At 41.2% G+C, this 22,074-nt stretch overlaps 1 protein-coding gene across 1 annotated transcript in view; it reads left to right on the forward strand.

Moving 5' to 3' along the window:
* Positions 1-22,074, forward strand: part of eipr1 (EARP complex and GARP complex interacting protein 1) — a 58,260-nt gene that overhangs the window by 32,475 nt on the left and 3,711 nt on the right. Inside the window, exons 6-8 of the mRNA XM_044374020.1 lie at positions 3,687-3,823; positions 15,491-15,658; positions 19,299-19,466. Of these exons, the coding sequence (XP_044229955.1) occupies positions 3,687-3,823; positions 15,491-15,658; positions 19,299-19,466 (473 nt within the window). The remainder of the gene's footprint in view (positions 1-3,686; positions 3,824-15,490; positions 15,659-19,298; positions 19,467-22,074) is intronic.

Below are 22,074 nucleotides of genomic sequence, written 5' to 3' on the forward strand. Positions count from 1 at the left end.
AGTCAGTCTGGTGAAGGTAGTTTGTGCGGTCGCTGTCCTCTCAGCTCTCCAGGAGCTGCAGCTGACAGACGGCTGCTTCTGTGGACAGAGACGATGAACGCAGGTCGAGTGAGAAGTGGGGAGGCTGCAGAGAGGTGGAGAGTGTGGATGGACTGTTGTGCTCACATGAGACAATTTTTTTTTTCTGCTCATGATAATGTGTGAGAGGAACAGAAGTGACTCTACAGCTGACACATTGCTCTGGATTCTACCATATTTCTCTTTTGGTCGTTACCTTGGAAATGTGCGTTCATGAGTTTGGAGGATGGAGCATCTGAAGGAGCATGAGGAGAGGGGTGTATTTCTTTGGATGTTTAGTTCAAATATCAACTATCTTTCTCCAGAATTACTGACTTTACCTTTAAGGCTCAAAAATGTCTGGGTTAAGGTAGAGAAAGATCACGGTCATGGTTAAACGAAACCGTCATTTACTGGAAATGGGAAATGAACAGTGGCCTCGTGTGTTAGACTCACACTATGTTGACTCATATATCCACCCTGAACTCTCCCCTAACTGACACTATAACAGTGTTGTGCTACACCTGCCTTTGCTTTTTGAGTGACTTTGCTTGACTACAAAAGGTCCTTCGCAGGTAAACTGTAAATTTACATATGAGTAAACAACCAATACTGTCATTTTTTACTCAATCAAATAAAATCCCTGAATGATTTGATCAAATTCCTCTCATATTGCACATTTTTTCACTCTGACATTGTGGCCAATGTTAGCATCATTGTTCACATAGTGACCTACGTACTTTATACAGACCTGCTGGATTATAAAATATATCCATTAAAGACAAAAATGTAATCATCCCTGGCCAATACTGGAATATCATCTTTGAGATCTTTAGACTGAAAGGGTCGGTATACTCCTTCAGACACGCATGTCACATATTAAAATAGCTCCAGAAACCCAGAACTTCCATTCCACTAACTGACAGCTGTGTGAGATTGGGTCAAAAGCTCTGAAAAAAGCCACTACATATATGAACTTTGATTTTAGAACATGTATTGCGTAACATGTGTAAGGGTCAGGGGTTAGGGGTCAGGGGTTAGGGGTTAGGGTTATAGGTCACTATAGTGTTAATGTTAGGGTTAGGGCAGTTGGACTGTTGACATTACTTCACATCCTCACCAGAAGCTCCAGTTCTTTCAGTTATTTCTCTCCAGTCTCTCTAATTTTTTCCTCTCCTCTCTGTACATTTAAGGACATTCATAAAGCCCCAGAATTTTTTAAGGTTGAACATTTTCTACTCACGTGTACACATTTTGCGTCACCGTGCGCCGCCCTGGGCGAATTCACGCCTAATTGCGTCTTTCCATTGATTTTGTATGCAGTCGTGCCATCTTGAAATTCCCTTCATGTTCTGTCTGAACACACAGTAAAGATGCTCTTACTGCCATTTCATTGTGCCTTTAATGTAACACGTTGCAGCATATCTGTTTTGCTCATGATTCGTATGCTCAATAACTCCAGTTTAACATAACAAATCTTGTAAATTACCACTTTGATAAACCAAGATGCAAGAATATTTTTATTTAATGGAGCCGCTCTGATTTCGCCATGAAAATTCATGGAAAAGTCCTGGAATTTTATATCAAGGCCACAACGGAAGCCCTACTTTTCGCTCTATGTCCGATTTTTATCTGCCCCCTCCTCCTCTGCCACCTTTCACCGGTTCCTTTCTTTGGGCTCCTTTCCTTTCTTCTCTTCTTCAACCTCTTTGTTCTCTTTTATCCCGTCTGCTTTTCTTTCTCAGTCTTCCTCCCTCCCTCCTGCTCTGTCGGCCTCTCTCTCCCTCTCTCTCTCTCACTCTCTCTCTCTCTGTCTCGTGTTTGCTCTCCCTCTGTCCTCTCTAGCTGAAATAATGAGTGTACCAGGGAGCTGTGCGGTGACGGGGCGATCGATGATCCTTGCTCCAACAAGCAGAGATGGGGAGAGAGAGAGAGAGAGAGAGAGAAAGAGAGAGAGAGAAAGAGAGAAATGGGAGAAGGAAAAAGATGAGGATAAAAATCCACAGATGGTGAGAGGGCAGAGAAAAATGGAGCAGTGTGATGCTGCTTTTTACAATTGTTAGATGCATCATAGTTTAAGGGAAAGATAATCATTTCCAAAGCCAGCCTGCAGAATTAATTGGATTCCATTTTTAAAGTAGCCTGATGAAGTGATACGCATTATAATTCAAAGTCCTTAAAGTGTGTTTGACTTTTATTAATTTGGCCTTCATTGTTGCCCTGTAAAATATACCAGCAGATTTGATAAATATTCAATGACAATCATGTCGTGTTGTTTGAAAGGCCGTAAATGTTACAATTTAACCTGACTGCCTTTTCAGCTGAACTGCTCTTATTTTTGGATCCGGTGACATTTTGTCAGTTAAATGTTTTTCTGTTGAAAACCCTGAGACACTACAATACATTTAAATGAGTTTCAAACAGCCTAGAAAGGCTCGTTCGATCCGGCTTTCAACACTCATCGGTATTAAAAGCTCCGAGGGCTCATGTTCGACTCACCAGTTGATCCATAAGTAACTGAGCGATGTAGTGGATAGATCCCCACCATGGGACCGAGGAGAGACAGGGGTCGGCAGGGTCTGCTGACTGAGCAGCAGGTTACAGAGGAGACGGGCGCAAGCTGCGACCTCCCGCTACACAAGGAGTATGAGTAGTTGTTCTCATTTCAATGCCCATTGGCACGTGAGCATTTCTCACATACTAATCCATATGTAGGAGCATGCTACAGGCAAGAGAGAGTGGAACAAATTACGAAGAGATGCCTTCATTGCCAGTTTGTATTTAAAGCTACAGGAGCAATGCAGATTATTAACGCTCCTGGTGATGGTAACTTTTGGAAAGACATGGAATCTAATTTCACTTTATTGTTCAGTCCCATCACTGCAATACTTTCAAGCTTAACAGGTCATTTAAAGCTGCACTTACTGATATTTTTTAGCCACTAGGGGGCAGTGTAGCAAGCTAAAAACACAATAATAACATATTATCACCTTGATATGGCAAACAAGCTAGCAAACAGTTGCTTATTTACACATCCAGCAGACACAGAGCAACATTAGCATTCATTTGGAATGTGAATCCAATACTTACTCTCTTTTTAGCTCTGTTTTGGTGTCAACCAAGTCCTGAGAAAAATGTCATAAAATAAAGCTGCTAAATATAAGCTTTAGCTTTAGCTGCTAACTATCTGGCTTCCATACCTCTGAGTGGCTGCCTACATCTCAGGCTGTTTCCACTAGTTGGAGAAACAATCAACCAATCAGAATTTAGTAGGTAGGATTAAGAATGGCGGCCTCATCTTTCTACATAGCATAGTCTGATTATTAACCTGATGGTCGCCACGTTGTCGTTAACTTTTTGTCTGCCATTTGTTGTTTTGCAGACGGTGTACAAGCTGAAGGTTTGGTGTAAATGTGCAGGCAGTTAGCCAATAATGCCCAAAATATTAGTACAGAGTCATACTGAACGATCGTAGTTTTGAGTGTGTGGCCTGCAGAGAAAATTACTTTTAATAATGCCTCATTATGCTGATTGAATGCACTGTACCGGCTGAACCTATCACAGATATTTGCATGAAATTGATGTCCCTGCTCAGAGATGGTAATGAGGTATGTTGCCGCTCTCTGCAGGTCTCCAGCACCGCCACCCTGGAGGGCAAAGGTCAGCTCAAGTTCACCTCCGGCAAGTGGAGCCCACACCATAACTGCAGCCAGCTCGCCACAGCCAACGACACAGCCATCAGAGGCTGGGACCTTCGCACCATGAGGTGAGCTTTACTCACTATGACAGGTCTGAAAATACATTATTCCAGTACATTCTGCACACATGTACTTTTTCTGTATTCTGAGCCCTTTCTGCAAATCCTTGTATTGATACTTTAAAAGGCTTTTTTATGTCATGAAGGCCTCTCCTCCTATTTTACTGAATTTATCATTTTCCAAAAAAATTTTTTAAAAACCCCACCGTTGATAAAACATTTACTATTATATGCTGAATAACGTTAGTTGCCATTAATCCAGTGCCAAGAAGAAGCGTTTTGACGCAGTGCTTTGGTCACATTGAGGATTGAACATGAGGCATGTTGTCTGTAAGCTTTGCCACTCAGTATTAAGATACTTTTTTTTTAACATGGCAATTTTCCACACACACACCTGACTTTAAACCAGTCTGATGTTTTCCAACAGCCTGCGTTTAAATCTGACAGTAGTGAGTCATGTAAGAGCCATGTTAGTTCAACTCTCATAGCTTAGCAATTCCAGCGTGTGTTTACATGTCATTACAAGATATTTCAGCGCTGTACACACAAATGTGCCTTTAATTTGACTCATCATGCTGAATGAAAATATTACAGATGAGTTTTGCCACTTTTCCCCCCTAATCCACATCAGCACTGCACGTGCTGCACTGTGTTTCAAATGTAAAAAAACTCTTTATTCATTTAATCCAAAGCACCTTTGTTTATATGTTATTTCAATATTGTGTTATCCATTCAGTGATATTTAATCAGATCTTCTTAGAGCTGGGTATCGCTACTCAATACTGTTTTGGTACCGACTGAAATTTTGCATTTTTTAGGAGTACATCAATTGATGAATGATTTAAAATGTTGTGAGGGGCTGCTGCACCTGTTGCATCATGCTCGTTATGAATGCGAGGTATCATTTCTTAAAGTCAGGTGTCAACAAATGATAACCCACAGTATTGCAATCAAGTCATATCCTGAACTCCTTGGAAAAAAAAAAAAGAAAGAAAACATTAATTGCCACAGTTCCTCTTTCTCTAAGAATACTGTTATCAACACTCACATTCACGTTCTGAGATGTTTTGCTGGTGCTAAGTAGCAAGAATGAACACAAGGAAAAAAGAGCAGAAAAAGCCTGCAACTGCACTTTTGTGTTCCCAAAATACAATTTTGATCCACATTCCACGTTTTGTGTTCACGTGTGAAATGAGCATCCAGGAGTGTGTGTGTGTGTGTGTGTGTGTGTGTGTGTGTGTGTGTGTGTGTGTGTGTGTGTGTGTGTGAGCAGTGATGGGAGGCAGAGTGTTCTCTGTGGAGGAGCAGAGACAGCGGCGGTGACAGCGGACTGAGCGGCTGAGAGGGAATCTCTGTGAATTTCCTCTTGTCTTGTTATGACACATTTTGTTTGCAGTCCTGTGGTTGTTCATGAATCCAATGGAGTGCACGCGTCTCTCTCTCTCCGGCGCATGATAAAGTGCGAGGCGGCGGAACACTAATGCTCCTGCTTGACATGGAGCATGTGTACTACCACACGTTAACCTTGTAACTGCAGGTTATCAGCAACGCACCTTCCAACCTCTATTTGTGCGTGTGTGTGTGTGTGTGTGTGTGTGCGCTTTTTTGTTTGCGCTCCCTGTGTTTTGCGAGGTACGTGATGAGTGAGGTCAGCACACGTGTACGTGTGGGCTCTGCCGGAGGAATAATAATCACCTCGCTATCGATCGCCATGATAACAGCAAAGTGCCGGAGAGATTGAGAGAGGTGACGGGTGAAGGAGAGAGAGAGAGAGAGACGGGAAGGGAGAGAATATATTTACAAGATGCGTATCACAGGCCCAGATAAGATGGTTGAATCATTGATATCACTCCCCGTCAGCCCCATAACAAATTAAAGAGTTCCTGCACGCTCCGTTTTGGCCGTTCTCCTCCCGCTGTGTATTTTGAAAGATGCAACAGTGCTGATTTGGCCGTCGGCACAAGGGGAAGGAGGGGGCGGCAGCACAGGGCTTGTTAGCAGAGACCACAGTCTCATCTCTGATATGTGAAAACACACTATTATTATTGGAGGGGACAGCTGCAGCCAGTAGAGGGAGCAGCATGCTGGTACTTTTTACAAAACGTCAAATTTTCCACCTAAAACTGGAAAAGTCATCTTATTCCACACTGTCTGACTGTATCACATGTTCACATATATTCACACATATATATATATATATATATATATATATCACATATTCTGTATCAGCTTGTTGCAGCTGAAATAGTCAAACGTCATCAAATAGAAATATTCATTGTATTTGATCATATGTCATTATAGACATATTTTCGCAAAATTCAGCCTGTCATATTCAGTATCTTTGGAAACTTTGGGACCTCCACTAGAATTTGAAATAAAGATCTGCGGGTTTGAACAATATTTGGGTGCACACTATGTGTTTTTACTGACTAGCACATTTGTGGGCTGCTGCTTGTTAAAATAGCTTTTAATTGAGCCAAATATAAACATCAAGGTGTCAACAGGGCTGATATTAATGATTATGAAGTACATTTATAACACAGATGATACTTTTATATGGATAGGGAGAATATTAATGTTTATGTGAGGAATAAATTCTGATTTAAGCCTCAAAAGTCATTGAAGTTTCCCTTATTTGCAATGATGTCAAGATACAGAGTTAAAAAGAAAATACGCAGAGTTAAAATCTATTAAAAGAGGAAAAAACTCAGTGAAAACAGTTGAGCACTGAGATGAGGAATATGAGGGAATAATAATAATAATGATAACCTTTATTTATCACTTTTTCTTCAAAAATAAAAAATAAGGACTGGGAGATAATACTCAAATAAGTGTGAAAGATATAGTTTACTAGATTAAAATGTATAGAATTGATAATTAGACAAGGCAACAGAAAATCAACAGAAAAACAATGAGCAAAACAAAATAAAACAGAATTCTCTCTCAGCTTTTCAAATGTGAAGATTTGCTATTATTCTTTGTGTTGTATAATAATAAACTGAATCTTTTTGGGATTCAGACAAATCAAGCTATTTGAGTATGTTTACTTGCATTAATGGACACTTTATACATCAAACTATTAACAGAATCATTGAGTAAATAATCTTATAATAATCTTTGATAAATGTATAATGAAAATAATCTTTAGTTGCAGCCCTAAAAATGTACTAGTTAAAAAAAATAGTTCCTTTTTTATTGTTAGTTTGAGCAGCCCACATCTAGTTGTCTAAAATTAAACCAATGAAATATTAACAAAAGAAAAGTTTACAAAAAAGAAACTTAATATCTTCAGGTGATGTTTGTGCTGTCAATAATAGGTCTGTGGTTTCCATGGTTTCCTGTCATTTGTTCATCGGAGTGATTTTTGTTATTATTTATTTTTATCTTACTTTGTGACCCGCTGTGTGAAAAGTGTTATATTAAATAAACTTAACTTACTTACTGTAAATGAATGAATATCTGTATCCTCCTTTACTCCTTCAATCCAAGGTTTTAGACAGACAGCAACCAAGGGCACTGTGTGTGTGTGTGTGTGTGTGTGTGTGTGTGTGTGTGTGTGTGTGTGTGTGTGTGTGTGTGTGTGTGTGTTCATGCATGCACATCAGTGCGCCAGTGTGAAGTGGTTGCGAGTGGAAAGCTTGCAAGTGTGAATGAGCAGTGAGTCACATTTGTGTGTGTGTGTGTCTGCTTGAATAAGTGACTTGCATGTGACAAGTGACGCTGCTCTCGCCTGTGTTTGCTGCTTGCTATGTGTGTATATTTCTGCCCTTGTGTATGTGTGTGTGTGTGTGTGTGGTGTTGCGTCTTCATGCCTGTACATAAATGTGGCTTGCTTGTGTGTGTGTGTGTGTGTGTGTGTGTCCAGTTGGTGTGGCAGCTGTGTGATGGCAGCCTCTCAGCATGCTCCACTGCCTCCTCAGACGACCTCTGAGGTGTCCCCACACACCCGCACACACACACACACACACATGAAAATACACAAACACACATAGCAAACACTCTTCTCTTCTCCCCCTTCCTCCTCCTCCTCCTCCTCCTCCTACAGTCCCCGGGCTTGTCACCCACTCTGCCAGCCCAAACACTGCTGCCCTGCTCAGAAATAAGGACAGGGAGAAGAGCCCAGCAGTAGCAGCGCCTCTAGTTAGTTATCTAACACCCTGGAGAGGAGCACGGTATCAGCACCCCGTCTCCCAGACACACACTGCTTCAAAAAAAACACAAAGATAACACTGCTTATAAAGTTATAAAACATATATGGATCCTGTTCTAGTTTGTACTGATGTAATATGCAGCATTATGTAAATTATGGAATACTCCGCTCCAATATTGGGGACAGAAAAGCGATGTTTAATGGAAAATCCTGACACATTTTCACTTCTTCTCAGCCTGTCTTTTTCATCGCACCTTTGCTTCTACATTATTCAGAGCCCAGTCCCTGCTGAACACGACTGCTGTTGTGATTTTTTTTTTTTTTTTTTTTTTTTTTTTTTTAGGCAAGGTCCTTTTCATTAATGCATTTTTGAAAGGTCATATTTCAGTTTTGCCATAGGTCATCAAAAAAGTGCTCGGCAGCCTTTGCAGAGTCGCCTTGATGAAGGAAGGAAATGTGCAAAAAAGTGTTTATTTTAAAAGACTGATGGTTCGTGTGTCGAGTATGACTTTACAGCATATTAATTACAGACACAGCAGATCAATAAGTGAGGAAACCAGAGATAATGTAGAGAAATGTAAACAATTGAGATTGATGTTCATAACAGTTATGATCACATTTTCACACATTAAATCAAGACTATGTAACAATATTAGTTTACAAACGAAAGCTTGAATCCATAAGTAATAAAACAGATTATTGATTAATTTAATGCATATTAGAGTTTTTCCCTTTTTGTTCTGGTATGATTGGTAGGTTATGGTGGTGAGTGGTGTTTTGGGGTTTGTTGGTATACGTGTCTCTTCTTCTACCTTTAACATGTCACAGAGGAGCATTTCAGGGGTTTGATCATAAAAGTTAAACAGAAAATAAACACACATCCTCACCATCAGTTAATCCTATAATCACCATCCCGCTGCCGCACCTAATGTGGATTAATTATTGGGAAAAATAGTCCCTAATAATAGTTTTTTTCTTATTTGAGTAATGCTTGGAATACTGCCAGCCTTATACTTTTAAATGTGTCATATCAATATTCAGAATTTCATAGGTCGTAAACCCTGTCGCTGTTCAAAGATGGTCTCTGGTGTCAGATGTGAATGTCATCCTTGATCCTCCTCCGGTCGTCCACTGACTCCTGGTCTGACTTTGACCCCTTCCTGATCAATGCTGTGACCGGTAATGTTCATAGACAGCTGGATGTTGCTGGTGATCTCTCAGCCTCTTTACGCAGGTTCCTTGCCATTTCACCAACGTACTGCTCTTTGAACGGTGCACGCCAGGCAGTGATGGTAGTTTAGACTGTATGTGCAAGCATGCTTACATAAATGTATATTTGTACCGTGGTAGCAATTCTGTTAGTAACTTCAAAATGTCTTTATAGAGAAATGATGAAAAACTGTGTTGTGTTAGTTTGGGGAGAACCAACTGTGTGTCATTCCTGGCACACTGGGGTGCTTTGAGCCTTTGAATAATATTAGGCTAGCTAACAGGCATGTAGTACTAGCCACTGGGCATACAGCTCTGTGTGTGTGTGTGTGTGTGTGTGTGTGAGAGTGTGTGTGTGTGTGTGTGTGTGTGTGTGTGAGGGAGTGAGGGAGAGGGAGAGAGAGAGAGAGAGAGAGAGAGAGAGAGAGAGAGAGAGAGAGAGATGCCTGTCATTGGGGATGTTCTTACACTGCATCTCCTCTGAATTCCCTCTTGGACCGACAGTCCACAGTGAGGGGCCACACACACACACGCACATGCAGACACACACACACACACACACACACACACACACACACACACACACACACACACACTGAGCTGTGTAATAGCTGTCAGGCCTGCGGCCATACCATGCACTGCAGGGTGCATACTGAAAAGCAGTGCAGTACTGCAATGAAGCATGGACTCTCTACACCTCCCCTGTGGTGTGTATTTGTGTGTGCGTGTGCGTGCATGCGTGTGTGTGTGTGTGTGAGCGAGAGAGAGAGAGAGCAAGCAAGAGAGGCAGCACAATAAACAGATATGGACAGAGAGAGAGAGAGCTTAAAAGAAGGTGAAATGATTGATAGTGGTGCTATTTGCTCCTTCACAATCCGGGTTAAAAGCCAGCAGTCTGTTGGTAGAAAGACAGGAAATAGACAGCACCAGAACTCCTCATCCAGACAGTCAACACAGCCTCCTGTTCACACCACCTGACCAAAAACATCCTTTTCATTAAACCTATTCAACAGATTTGGCATTGCTCCTGCGTGCCATAATGATAGGGTACCCAAGGTAAACCATTATTCAAAAGCCTTTTCCATCATATTTTATTCACATATTCAAATATAGCACCATTATGCAAAAAGCGTTGCCTATTAGGAGTATCATATTTCACATTCAAATATGGGCCATTATGCAAAAGATGTCAGCTGTTTTTGAAATAGTGGTATTCCATATGCCGCTGTTGATTTGAGGGCGACCTTTTGAACCCTGCTACTGTCAAATCGATCATCTGTAACCTTTTCATGTGCTCCCAGTCCTCCCCACCCCATTAGACATGAACCAGACATCATATTGTAACTTTCATAATGGTGTGTTCATGACCTTATGCAGACCTTGGAATTAAAGAACAGAGAGGCACAAAAATACCTTTAGATTTATGATACCTGGAGTAAATCGACGGTTACCTTTTATTTGATAGTGTAATTATTTTTATAGTCAGTTGACTGTTCACTAATCCCCATCCCCCTTAGTTACCGTTACTACGCCCGTCAAGCTTTCCATTCTCATAACACACCTATGCAGATTACGTTTTTTTAAAACAATAAGTCCTTGATTTCAGAGATGGACAAAAGCAGACTTGTGGTTTCTAACTGCCAACAGTCTATTTTTCCAGCTGAAATGACGAGGAGAAGCCGGTAAAAGGGTCTTAAATATACACTTGATGGCTACAAATATGATGTCATGCTAAATGATTGAGGCTGAAACTTTTAGGTCCCAAGTAATCAGTCAACATCCTCACCGGTTGATGATCCGTGCAGATGGAAATTACAGGTTATGTTTCCAGTGTTGGTGGAGTGTAAAGCAAATCCAAAAAGGAGCAGGAAAGAGCCGCTAACATTAGCATTAGCATTAGCATTAGCCTGAGCTCTGTGTCCAGGGGCTTTTTTTAACCTAACCTGAACAAACTCCTGGCCATAGTTAGCCAGACATACAAACAATTAAAGCTCATGTTTAAACAGATAAGCACAAAGAGTAATCATTTTCTTTACACTTTTGCTCTTGTGTTTTTGGAATGGCAAAAAAGACACCACCCTCCAAACTGTTTAAATGCTGAATATCATTCTCACTAAGAGGTTTAGTGAACGGTATCATTATTACGACGCCAAGATGTATTGTTTTGAGATTAATGGATATAACTTGTGGTAATATGATTGCTTCAGTATTATTGTCAAGTGTATGATTGTTTAATTACAATAAAATGAAGCAGAAGGGGATGAAGTTCTCAGCTAGTTTATTATTCTCATGCTGCACCGACCGACTCTCACCGATCCTCTCCTCGACTATTGTGAAAGCTTCTCGCTAATCGTGAAGATCTCCCCCAATCATTTAGGCTGCTTGATGTAATGATCCCTTACTTTTATGCATGGGCGGACTCCCCCCCACCCACCCCCCTCTCTTTCTCCCTCCCTCCCTCCCTCCCTCCCTCCCTCCCTACCTGCCTGCCTCTCTCCCTCCCACCTTTCTTTCTCTGCCATCCCCATCTCAAAGCCAGGCTTTAATTTTGATCAGCGATGAAATGATTGCTCTCCTCTTTCGATTTTTCTTTTTCTCCCCCTCCCTTCCCCCAGCAGTTGTCATAGAAACAGAGACGTGTGTGTGTGTGTGTGTGTGTGTGTGTGTGTGTGTGTGTGTGTGTGTGTGTGTATGTGTGTTTGTGACTGTGAGCGTCTGTGTTCCAGTCGATCCCCTCAGCAGAGAGATTTATCACCCAGACTAAGCCACGAGGTTGTGTGTGTGTGTGTGTGTGAGTGAGTGATGGCCAAACGTGTGCTTGTCTGTCTACTTTTGTTGCTCCCCCCCCCTTACACACCTATGTCTTCTTCTGTATTTACACACATAGTATTTGCCAGAGTGTGTTTTCCTATTTTTATGTTTTTATCTGTGTGCGCCTAACAGTGTGTGTAATTGGTCCCTTGTCCCCTCATCAACCCCCCCATCACACACACTCAGACTAGCTGGCTGGATGACATTAGATTGAGTGTGTTCGGTGGCTTAGGCCAGCCACAACTATAATCCCCCCCACACTCATACAAACACAAACACACTCACACACATACAAAAAAATTCCCAGGTCTCTCCACTATTAGCCAGGGCCGAGGGAGTGTATGCGTGAGTGTGTGTGTGTGTGTGTGTGTGTCTCCGTATGTGTGTGTGTGTGTGTGGAGGGGATTGCTCAGAGACACCAGAGAGGGAAACAGCGAAACTAACCCAATTTCCTGCTCCATTTCCCTTTCACGCGGCAGGCGCGTCCCATTCCACGGCGGCCCGGGTTGAACACCAGCCATCCTACAGCCCCGGGGTCACGCCTTTTACCTCAGAGTCACACACAGGAGGGGGGGGGGGGAGGGAGCACTGTAAATAAATCGTGTGCCTCAGCTCAAAATTACACATGAAATTGCTATTTCGAGTGAAATTGAAGTTCACCAAAAGTTCCAAGTCAAGTGAAATTCGAGAGCTGCCGGTGGAGTCGGACTTGTTTCAAATATTCAGATGGATGTATTGATTCTTATGTGTGACCTTCACTCCTTAAAATCATGTTCCTTAAATAAATAAATGTTTAATCAAACCTGTGTCAATGCAACTTAAAATACCTTGTGGAAAATATGGACAAAACCCTTTATTACGGGCAAACAAATCATCTGTGTACTGTATCGTCATATCCCTCAACTTTAATCAGAGCAAAGATGCATTTGTAAACCTCGCTCAAGTTCAGCAACCATTCAGCAACACACACGGGAACACTTTTTAACAAAATAAGACTCTGCAGCAGCGCTAGTAGGCTCTGTGAGGCTCTGCATGACAGATGTCCAGACATTTCTCTCCACTAATGTCACAAATGTCATATTCATGGTGGTGCTTGAGGAAAAGCGAAGGGATCATTAAGGTCATTAGGATTCATCCTTCGGGGACCATGAATGTCTGGACAAAATTTCATGGTAATTCATTCATAGCTGTTGGAATGTTTCAGTTTGGACCAAAGTGGTGGATGGAGCGACTGCTAGTGTGGCTTAAATGAACCCCGGCTGAGAAAACAGACTCTGGAGAGGGACTCTGGAACACTACAAATCTGAGAACTTAACAGATAGCATGCTAAAATGTTTGGGTTTTAATACTTTGGTTTTTTTGAGCTATTGCACCACTGTCCTCAAACGTTTTGCCACTGTGCATGGCAGAGCAGGACAAACATCTGTATCAACACCATCCTTAAAGAATTCAAGTGATTCATATTCAACACATGCGGTAGAAATGAGTATATCATACACAACTGGAACACGACTCATGTTTGGAATTCTTGACATATCCAAATAACATGTTAAGCAAAAGCCTCAGAGTGTGTGCATATATATGCTAATATGTGCAGATCAGTTATGAATGTATGTACACTCATTTGTACAGAACACATCATTTGGAAGGTGCATGTGTGTGCTCACTCTATGCTCCATGAAAAATTTGTGTTTTTAGCTCTTACTTGTTATTTGACATTTTCTGTCAAGCTCCGTATGCTAACACTGACGCTACGGTCCAGTGGCAGTGACAGCATGTACAAGCACGCATGCGCACGCACACACACACACACACAGAGTCACACACACAGTCTCTGAGCTGTCTTGACCTAATTGAAGCCCAGCGGTCTGCCCCAGGTCATTCTCTTATACCTCCCTTATTTTAATGAGATTTTTAATTAGCATGTTAATTGCCTAACGTGATCAGCAGGGTGACTAGCTAGCTGGCTAGCTGCTGTTGGCATCCATCTGGGCCATAACACTGAGGCTTTCCGCTCCGCTGAACAAAACCGAACCAAGCTGAGCTTTGCTAGGCTAGCCTGGAGAGGAAATGGTGTTGAAGAAAACAAGTGTAGATTTTCTACACATCTCATGTTGCATTTATGGCGGAGGCAGAGCTGTGGAGCCAATTAATTACCAGTTTATTCAAATGGGTTCCCGTTCTGCGACCCCCAGTTGATTTGCTGCTTTCTTCTTTTATTTAGAGAACAGTATCAGGAGGCTACAAAGACAATAAGCTAAAATTAGCAACTGAAGCGTTATATGGCTTGTAATATTACAGATTCACATATGAAAGGGCTGTTGATACAGCAAATATGTATTTTCATAAACCATGTTGTGAAAGCTATTTACAGTCCCAAATGTAATATAAACTTTGTATCACAACTTAAAGCTGCTCTAATCAATATTCATATATAAACAATGATGACCCCCAACCCAGCAGTTCCTTTTAGCTCTGTGGAGTCTTTGAGCCTCTTTTAGCTCATTATTTTGTTTTTTTTGACCCACATCTTCTCTGTTTTGGTTGATTCTCACGGCTCTCATCAGGTGTTGTTTCCAGCCACAGCAGGCAGCTCTTCAAACCCACTGTGTGCTTCTTACTCAGCACCACACAGACTAACAAAGGTAGTTATAGAGAATATTGGTTGTCAGGTGGACACAAAACAACTTTAAATGAATGCCATATCTGTGAATGAGCAACTATTTACTAACACATACAGAGATAATATGTCGGCTTTGTGTTTTCATCTTGTTACACTGGCCTAAATGATCTGAAAAATCTATTTATTCAAGCTTAGTTTGTGGATAAATTTGACTGTTGAAACCATGGTGATATGTAAAGAAAAGTCTGGGTGTGAAGGTCAGTGGAGCAAGCAAATAAAAGAGAAGCGATAGTATCTTAGTATATTTAAAGAGAGAAGCTGAGGTGAGCCAAGGAAAATATATAGGAGATAAAAAGAGGTGGAGGTGGAGGAGGTGGCTAGAAAAGATGGAAAAGAGACACAATGCACAGAGTGTCTCTCTTCCTCTGTCATGTCATTCTGTTAGCTTCACTCTAGCAGGAACTCAAGGCTGTCTGGTTATGAGGCTTGCCTTTATAATTTACCACCGCCGGTGTGGGCTTCTTTATTGAGCCTGGCCTTCTCTGAGACACACAGACACAGAGGAGGCTTTGATTTAGCTTGGGAATGTTCTCGCTTGTGTGGACCCTGTGAATCATTCTCTCTTTTTCTCATATCTGCTTTTGTTGTTCTGTCATATCCACTTCTCTGTCTCTCCTTCTCTTCCATACCTCTCTCTCTCTCTCTCTCTTTTATCATTCCTCTCTGCGGCTGTTCCTTCTCATTCTTATCCCTCCATCCTAATTCTTTTCTCTCTGCCTCTTCTCTCATCTGTCTTTCCTTCCATGCCTCCTGTGTCTTCTTCCTCCTTTCTAATCACCTCTCTTTTTTTTCTCCTCCATCCTTCTCTCTCTCTCCTCTTCAGTCAAATTTACTGTATAGAGAACGCTCACGGCCAGCTGGTGCGTGACCTGGACTTCAACCCCAACCGACAGTACTACCTGGCCAGCTGCGGAGACGACTGCAAGGTCAAGTTCTGGGATGTCCGTAACGTCCAGGAACCTGTCAAGACCCTGGAGGAGCACTCGCACTGGTGAGTGGATTGGTGGTGGTGGTGGTGGTGGGGGGGTCCTGAGAGGTTCAGGCAGGGGTGTGTGAAAGGGTACTGTCCTTGAACCACAGGAAATGGGTTCAAGTTCCCTTTCAGCAAGTATCCATCCCTCTCAAGTGTCCCTGAGTGTCACACAATTAGTCTTTGACCAGTGCAGGTCTTTGAAGGCCAGTTGCAGTGAGCAGTCAGTCCAATAGCTGGTATTATGTGCTAATGTACAATATAATATGGATATGTTGCAATGAAGTGGCATTTTGAGAGGATCTTGCTTCCTACATTTAATGCATTTTTCCCTGTCTGACATAATGCATGGAAGGGTCATTCAAAAGATGATAGATCAATCTGAAGAGTAAACCCAATGAGATATCTCTCATAGAGAAGTTTGATTTGGCAAAAAGGCAGGATTGTTCAAAAATATTTGATGACCTTAGTGGTTGAACTGTGTGTGCAGCATGAGATCACCTTTGAAACAGCACTGTTTTACAGATTTTCCAGGAAGTTTAATCCTCATTTGAGTGGGCTGGTTCATCCAAGTTTTGAAAACGCATATATATTCTCATTTACCTCATGCGGTGTCTTGCAGTGCAGATATTTTTTTGTTCTATTTTCCCACGTTTTGAAACATCCATTTCTGCCATCAAACTTATACAATGGTGATGGAATTTCATTTGACCTTTTTTTTTTTTTTTAATTCTACAATGACCCCATGATGAGGGATATGGACATACTTACATTTGAAGGAACATTAAGAGGATACCAATAATTGTTGCCCAGTAATTGAAATCAAATTCTTGGTAATTACAATACAATGAAAGAGACGGCTTTCAATAAGGGACAAGGACGAGATGTAATTTTAAGGAATTTAACTTGAACTTTTTTTGTGGAAACCATAAACCAAAACCACATCAGACACAAATTATCATTCAAAGCAGAATATTTTTAAATATCTTCAAACATGTCTGGAGGGAATCTGTAACCATAGAAATCCATTTAGACTGATATTTACCACTGTCATATAGTTTTTATAGCGTTAAGTAACACATTACATGATTATGTTTTTGGGGGCACCACCATCACTGCCATTATAATGAAATGTTATGGCCAAATACTCATAGTTAGAGATGATTTCATTCTATTCACCTGCTTTGTGTGGAGGCAGAAATCTCAGAGACTTGTATCCCAAAATCTGAGCAAATAAAACTACCTACGTGAGAAAATATGCTGAAAATATGCAGCAACTATTAAAACTACAGACATGAGAGAGGAAGAGGTTAAAGTCTTACATGATGATGATGATGATGAAGTGGAGATACTGGATGTTAGGGATTTGATATAAATTTATCAGGAAGTCAATATTTTGTTTTTGTTTGTTTGTTTCAAGAGACACTCCAGGATTGTGCTGTAGTGCCAAATAGTGCTCCAAATCCCAAAGTTCCTCGCTGATGTTCTCAAACTTTGTGCACTTGTTGTTGAGAGCATAACATTTTATCTTTAAATGTTGTTACTGAAAAGGCTATTCACAATAAATAATGCAAAACCAGGTGAAAATGCCATTCATCATGTCATTAAATGTAACATTTTAATGTGGGGAAAAGGATTTCCTGTGCATATCTTAATTGTATCTGCATAATAGGCAAAAAAACCCTCTTACACAGCATTAGAGCATAATTCAGGTAGACTTTATTCAGGAAAATGCACTAACAATAATGATAAACATGATGATAACTCCTCGGCTCCACTGTTGATTGGTTTCTGGTTTTATTAATGACTTTATCTCCTAACTAATGAAATGCCCTAACTACTCCTGGTGCAATAAAAGGTAGTAATACACTAATTACAAATTAAACAGGCTGCTACTCGTTTTGTCAGTGAGGATTTAACCACTGTGGCTCCAACACACTCCAGTCCTGCTCCAGGTTCTGTTCTGCTCTGTGAAGCTTCAGGCACTGCTAAGAGCTGAACACAGTGTACTGCAGAAGCTGTGTGTGTGTGTGTAGGTGTGTAGGTGTGTGTGTGTGTGTGTGTAGGTGTGTAGGTGTGTAGGTGTGTGTGTGTAGGAGTGTGTGTGTGTATGTGCATGGGAGACGCACTCTCCTGTGTGAGCTGAATAGATGATCAGTGTGTCTGCGAGCCAAACTGGGCTACTGCTGCAGCACACCAATCCTCACCTGATAAAGGCAGACACACACACAAAGGCGCATACACGGGCATGTGCAACACACGTGTGCCTTTGTGCATGTGCACAAAACACACACACACACACAATACACACACTCACAGGCGTTATCTCCAAAAGAAAGATAGACTTGGCAAACATATCCATAACTGTAGATAGCTGCAGATGGGATCTCTTCTGATAGGAGATAGGTGTGTGTGTGTGTGTGTATATGTGTGTGCATGTGTGTGTCATGCGTGTGTGTGCTCATGTGCCACCATCTAGTCTGTGTTTTTGCAAGGGCTTTCTTTTTATCTCTATGTGACTACACGTAATTGTGTGTTCAAGCGTCTCTATAATGCATATGCATATGTCTGTGTGTACACTTAGTGTGACGCGTGTGTGTGTGTGTGTGTGTGTGTGTGTGTGTGTGTGTGTGTGTGTGTGTGTGTGTGTGTGTGTGTGTGTGTGTGTGTGTGTGTGTGTGTGTGTGTGTGTGTGTGTGTGTGTGTGTGTGTGTGTGTGTGTGTGTGTGTGTCGTGCATGCTCATTTTTTCGGAGCGCAGCCAGGATATGGCCTCAGGGCTGCTGGGGGTATTAGGGACTATTTTTTAGTAGGGAAGCAGATTAGGGGAGCGCGGGGAATGGCGTGGCCGAGGCTGATTTTCTGTCAACAGCCTCGGTTATCCCTCAATCCCTCCCTGTGAGGGAACTGGGACCGCACTCTGAGCTGTGCCCCAGGCTCAGAGAGAGAGAGAGAGAGAGAGAGAGAGAGACGCACATAGACAAACAAAAAAAGAGAGGGAGAAATAGGATGAAAAAGAGCAAGAGAGGGAGACGGTGTTGACAATCGGGAGTAATAGAATGAGAGGGACGAGAACTGATGGAGGAAAGGTGCGAAAGAATTGGATTTGTAAGAGATAGAAAAAGAAGTGAAACGAAGCAACGAATAAAACCAGGATCAGGGAATTTATGATAATGATCATCAACTCATGTGAACTAAGCCCAAATATAGACTGCAAGGTACCAAATCCCCATTATTGGCATCTGAATACACACCCAGATAGGCATATTTTGCTGTGAATCCCACTGTGAGAACGCAGCATTTTCTGCATGATTTGTGTGGGCACGAGTGTGTGAAAGAGAGATAGAGACAGGCAGTTTCTCTGCACGCCTGTGTGTGTGTGTGTGTGTGTGTGTGTGTGTGTGTGTGTGTGTGTGTGTGTGTGTGTGTGTGTGTGTGTGTGTGTGTGTGTGTGTGTTTTAGACACCCACTGTAGTACTGTAGTATCACTGTACTCAGTGCTTGGTTACTGCTGGTTGGAGCTTTGTTGAGAACAGTGAGGTTACATACATGGCTCCACACTCTTCCATACGTCCATGAATGAATGTAACATGTACTTCCAACACATTGCTGCTTTGTTAAGTTCTGATTTCCAGTCTGGTAATGCATGTGTTTCGTCCCAGGGTATGGAGCGTCCGCTACAACCACAGCCACGACCAGCTGGTGTTGACAGCCAGCAGTGACAGCCGCCTCATCCTCTCCAATATGGTGTCCATCTCCTCAGAGCCATTTGGACACTTGGTGGACGACGAGGAGCTGAGCGAGGGCGAGGACAACCACCAGGACGACAAGTAAGAGCAACTCAGGCTAGTTAGAGAAAGAAATACACGTCAGTAGCAGTTGCTTTATCTGAGGATAGTTTGGTTTAAGCCAGAAAGAAAAGAAAAACTAGAGTTTAATACAACTTGGGTTTTATTTTTGTTGCTTCATTTGTTCCGTTGGTTGTGGCCATAACTACATAAATAAAATTTTAATAATTTTAAGTTTTCATTTAGGTAAAATGAGGAACATTTGAATTTACTGCGGTTAGAGAATTTTATTGTAATGAGAGATTTCTTGTCACTCGTAAAACCTCTCCTATACTGCAGTGCAAACAGCTCAAATAATGTTCCATAACATTTCACCTGAAAAAAGAATGATTGTTATTAGCACACTTTTTATTTTTAGAGTTATTTGTAATAAAGAGAAGAGGCCTTTTAACAGAAGACATGACTGGAGAATCACAGGTATAAATAATAGAATTATTTATTGGTGCTGGTATTGTTTACGCTGGCTCTCTGTCACACTGTTCTGTCTACTGGGACACTTGAATAGAACAGAGCCATCGTTAATGTTATTAGTGTGCTTTCACTATTATGACAAGTCACAATAATGTCTGTCTATATTAACTATATTAAACTAAAGGCCCTGAGATTCCACCCAACATTTGTTGGACAAAAACAAACAACATGCTGACTATTTGTTGTTCCTAAAAGCAGAAATGTCTCTTCTTGAGGAAGCTGCTGCTGGAAATTCATGACATCATTAAAATGAAAAGGGTTCATCCCCTTGGAAGCATGAATCTGCTGAGTCTGATTCAACTTTATGTGATATATTTAAGGCTACAATCAATTATTATATTCGTTATCAATTAATCTGTCAATGTTTTCTATTTCAATTAAGTGTTTAATACCAAAACACAGTGATAAATAGACAGTTTCCTGGAGCCCAAGATGATGTCTTCAAATGTCTTGTTTTGACTGACCAAAAGTCCTAAACCCAAATCATATAAATCTGAGAAAAACAGCAAATTATCACACATGAAACACTGGAAACCACAGATACTTGGCATTTTTCTTTGAAAAGTGACTTAAATAATGAAACAGTTATCAAAACTGTTTATTTTCTGTTGAGTGAAATTTTGACATGATGGCCTGGTGCTGGTACTGGAGTAAAGTTCAGAGTAAATGTCCTGGCAGTCAACCAAAATTCATGCAACAGTGTAAAGACAGAGAATAATCTTACTTCACTGTGACCCTTCAGAAGCTCACAGATGTCTTTGTTATTTTTTGGGGGGGGCACTTTGCTTCAAGAGAGTTGTCCATTTTCACAAATACTGACTAGACCAGAGGCAAATCATTTGGAATTGAGTGGTAAATCATCAGCTCCACTGCCAGTTATTGATGTTTACAACCATGTATAAACCATCCCTCACTGCCTCCTGCTATTAAACATTAACAGGGACCAGCTTTCATTCTTTCATTCATGTCTGAGATTCGCTGCATTGAACATCTCCCATACCTCCTGATCTACCAGTGACCTTAATCATTTTCAAAGTGTTAGGAAATGATTAATAATTGGGATGTGGAATCATAACACAGTTTTAAACCACAGACAGTCAGCTTTCATCACATCATATCTGATGTTTTTTTTTTGTTTTTTTTTTAATAAACCTTTCTGGAGTGCCACAAGGATCCTAATGAAACCAACCATGAGATAGTAAAGCGTGCACAAACACACACTGTATATGATGAACTGTTGGTTTGATATTAGTCCTCCTGAGATTAAAGCTGACTGCCTGAACCTTCACTTTGATATTCTTTGACACTCAGAATGATAAAAGTGGAAGAGGTAAAACATTAAAAATATGTTACTGTCAAAACACTTCAGGAGTTTTCTCCCGTATAGCGTTTAGAGTTGATTTTCAAATTGCAGGGATATCATCTGTAATGGTTACCATTCACTGCTTTCCAAATCTGCCACTGTCCTCTATCCATTATGCTCCTATTCCCCCTCTTGTCCATAACTACCTGCTCTTAGACTCAATGATGGACTCTCATCCACAATTATCAACTCTTCTTCCTAATCACCAGCACTCAGCTTTAGTTTTAACCCTTCCACTATAGTTATTGACCCCTCTTGTGCGTACAGTACGTGTCCACTCCACACCGCCTGGACACTACATGCAGAGACCCTCCACCGCTTAGACTGTTTTCTAACTTTATATGCTTGCTTTTTTTTTTTTTAAATGACAATGATTATTTTTGAGATATCACAGCAGCGGAGGCTTTTTTTTTTTTGTTCTGGAGAGGAATATTTTTTTGTGTTGTTTTGTTTTTTTCATATGTTTGGCCTTTTTTTCAACTCCGTTCCAACATCTCCTATTGTAAATGTGTTCAATAAGGTTGAGATCTGGCAAATGTGACGGCCGTAGCGTATGATTCATGTCGTTTTCATAGTCATCCTACCGTTCAGTCAAGCCCTTTGCCCTGTATGGAAGCATCTGGATTCGTTATAGTTCTCCACTTTAACTTTTCTTCACATTTATTCAGGGTTTTTTTTTGCCTTTGTCACCTGTGTGTAGGTATCGAAATTATACATGTCTTTATTCATTATTCATTCAGCCTTCACTTCAGGGCT

The sequence above is a fragment of the Thunnus albacares genome, chromosome 15, assembly GCF_914725855.1.
Source record: "Thunnus albacares chromosome 15, fThuAlb1.1, whole genome shotgun sequence".
In the NCBI taxonomy this organism is placed as follows: Eukaryota; Metazoa; Chordata; class Actinopteri; order Scombriformes; family Scombridae; genus Thunnus; species Thunnus albacares.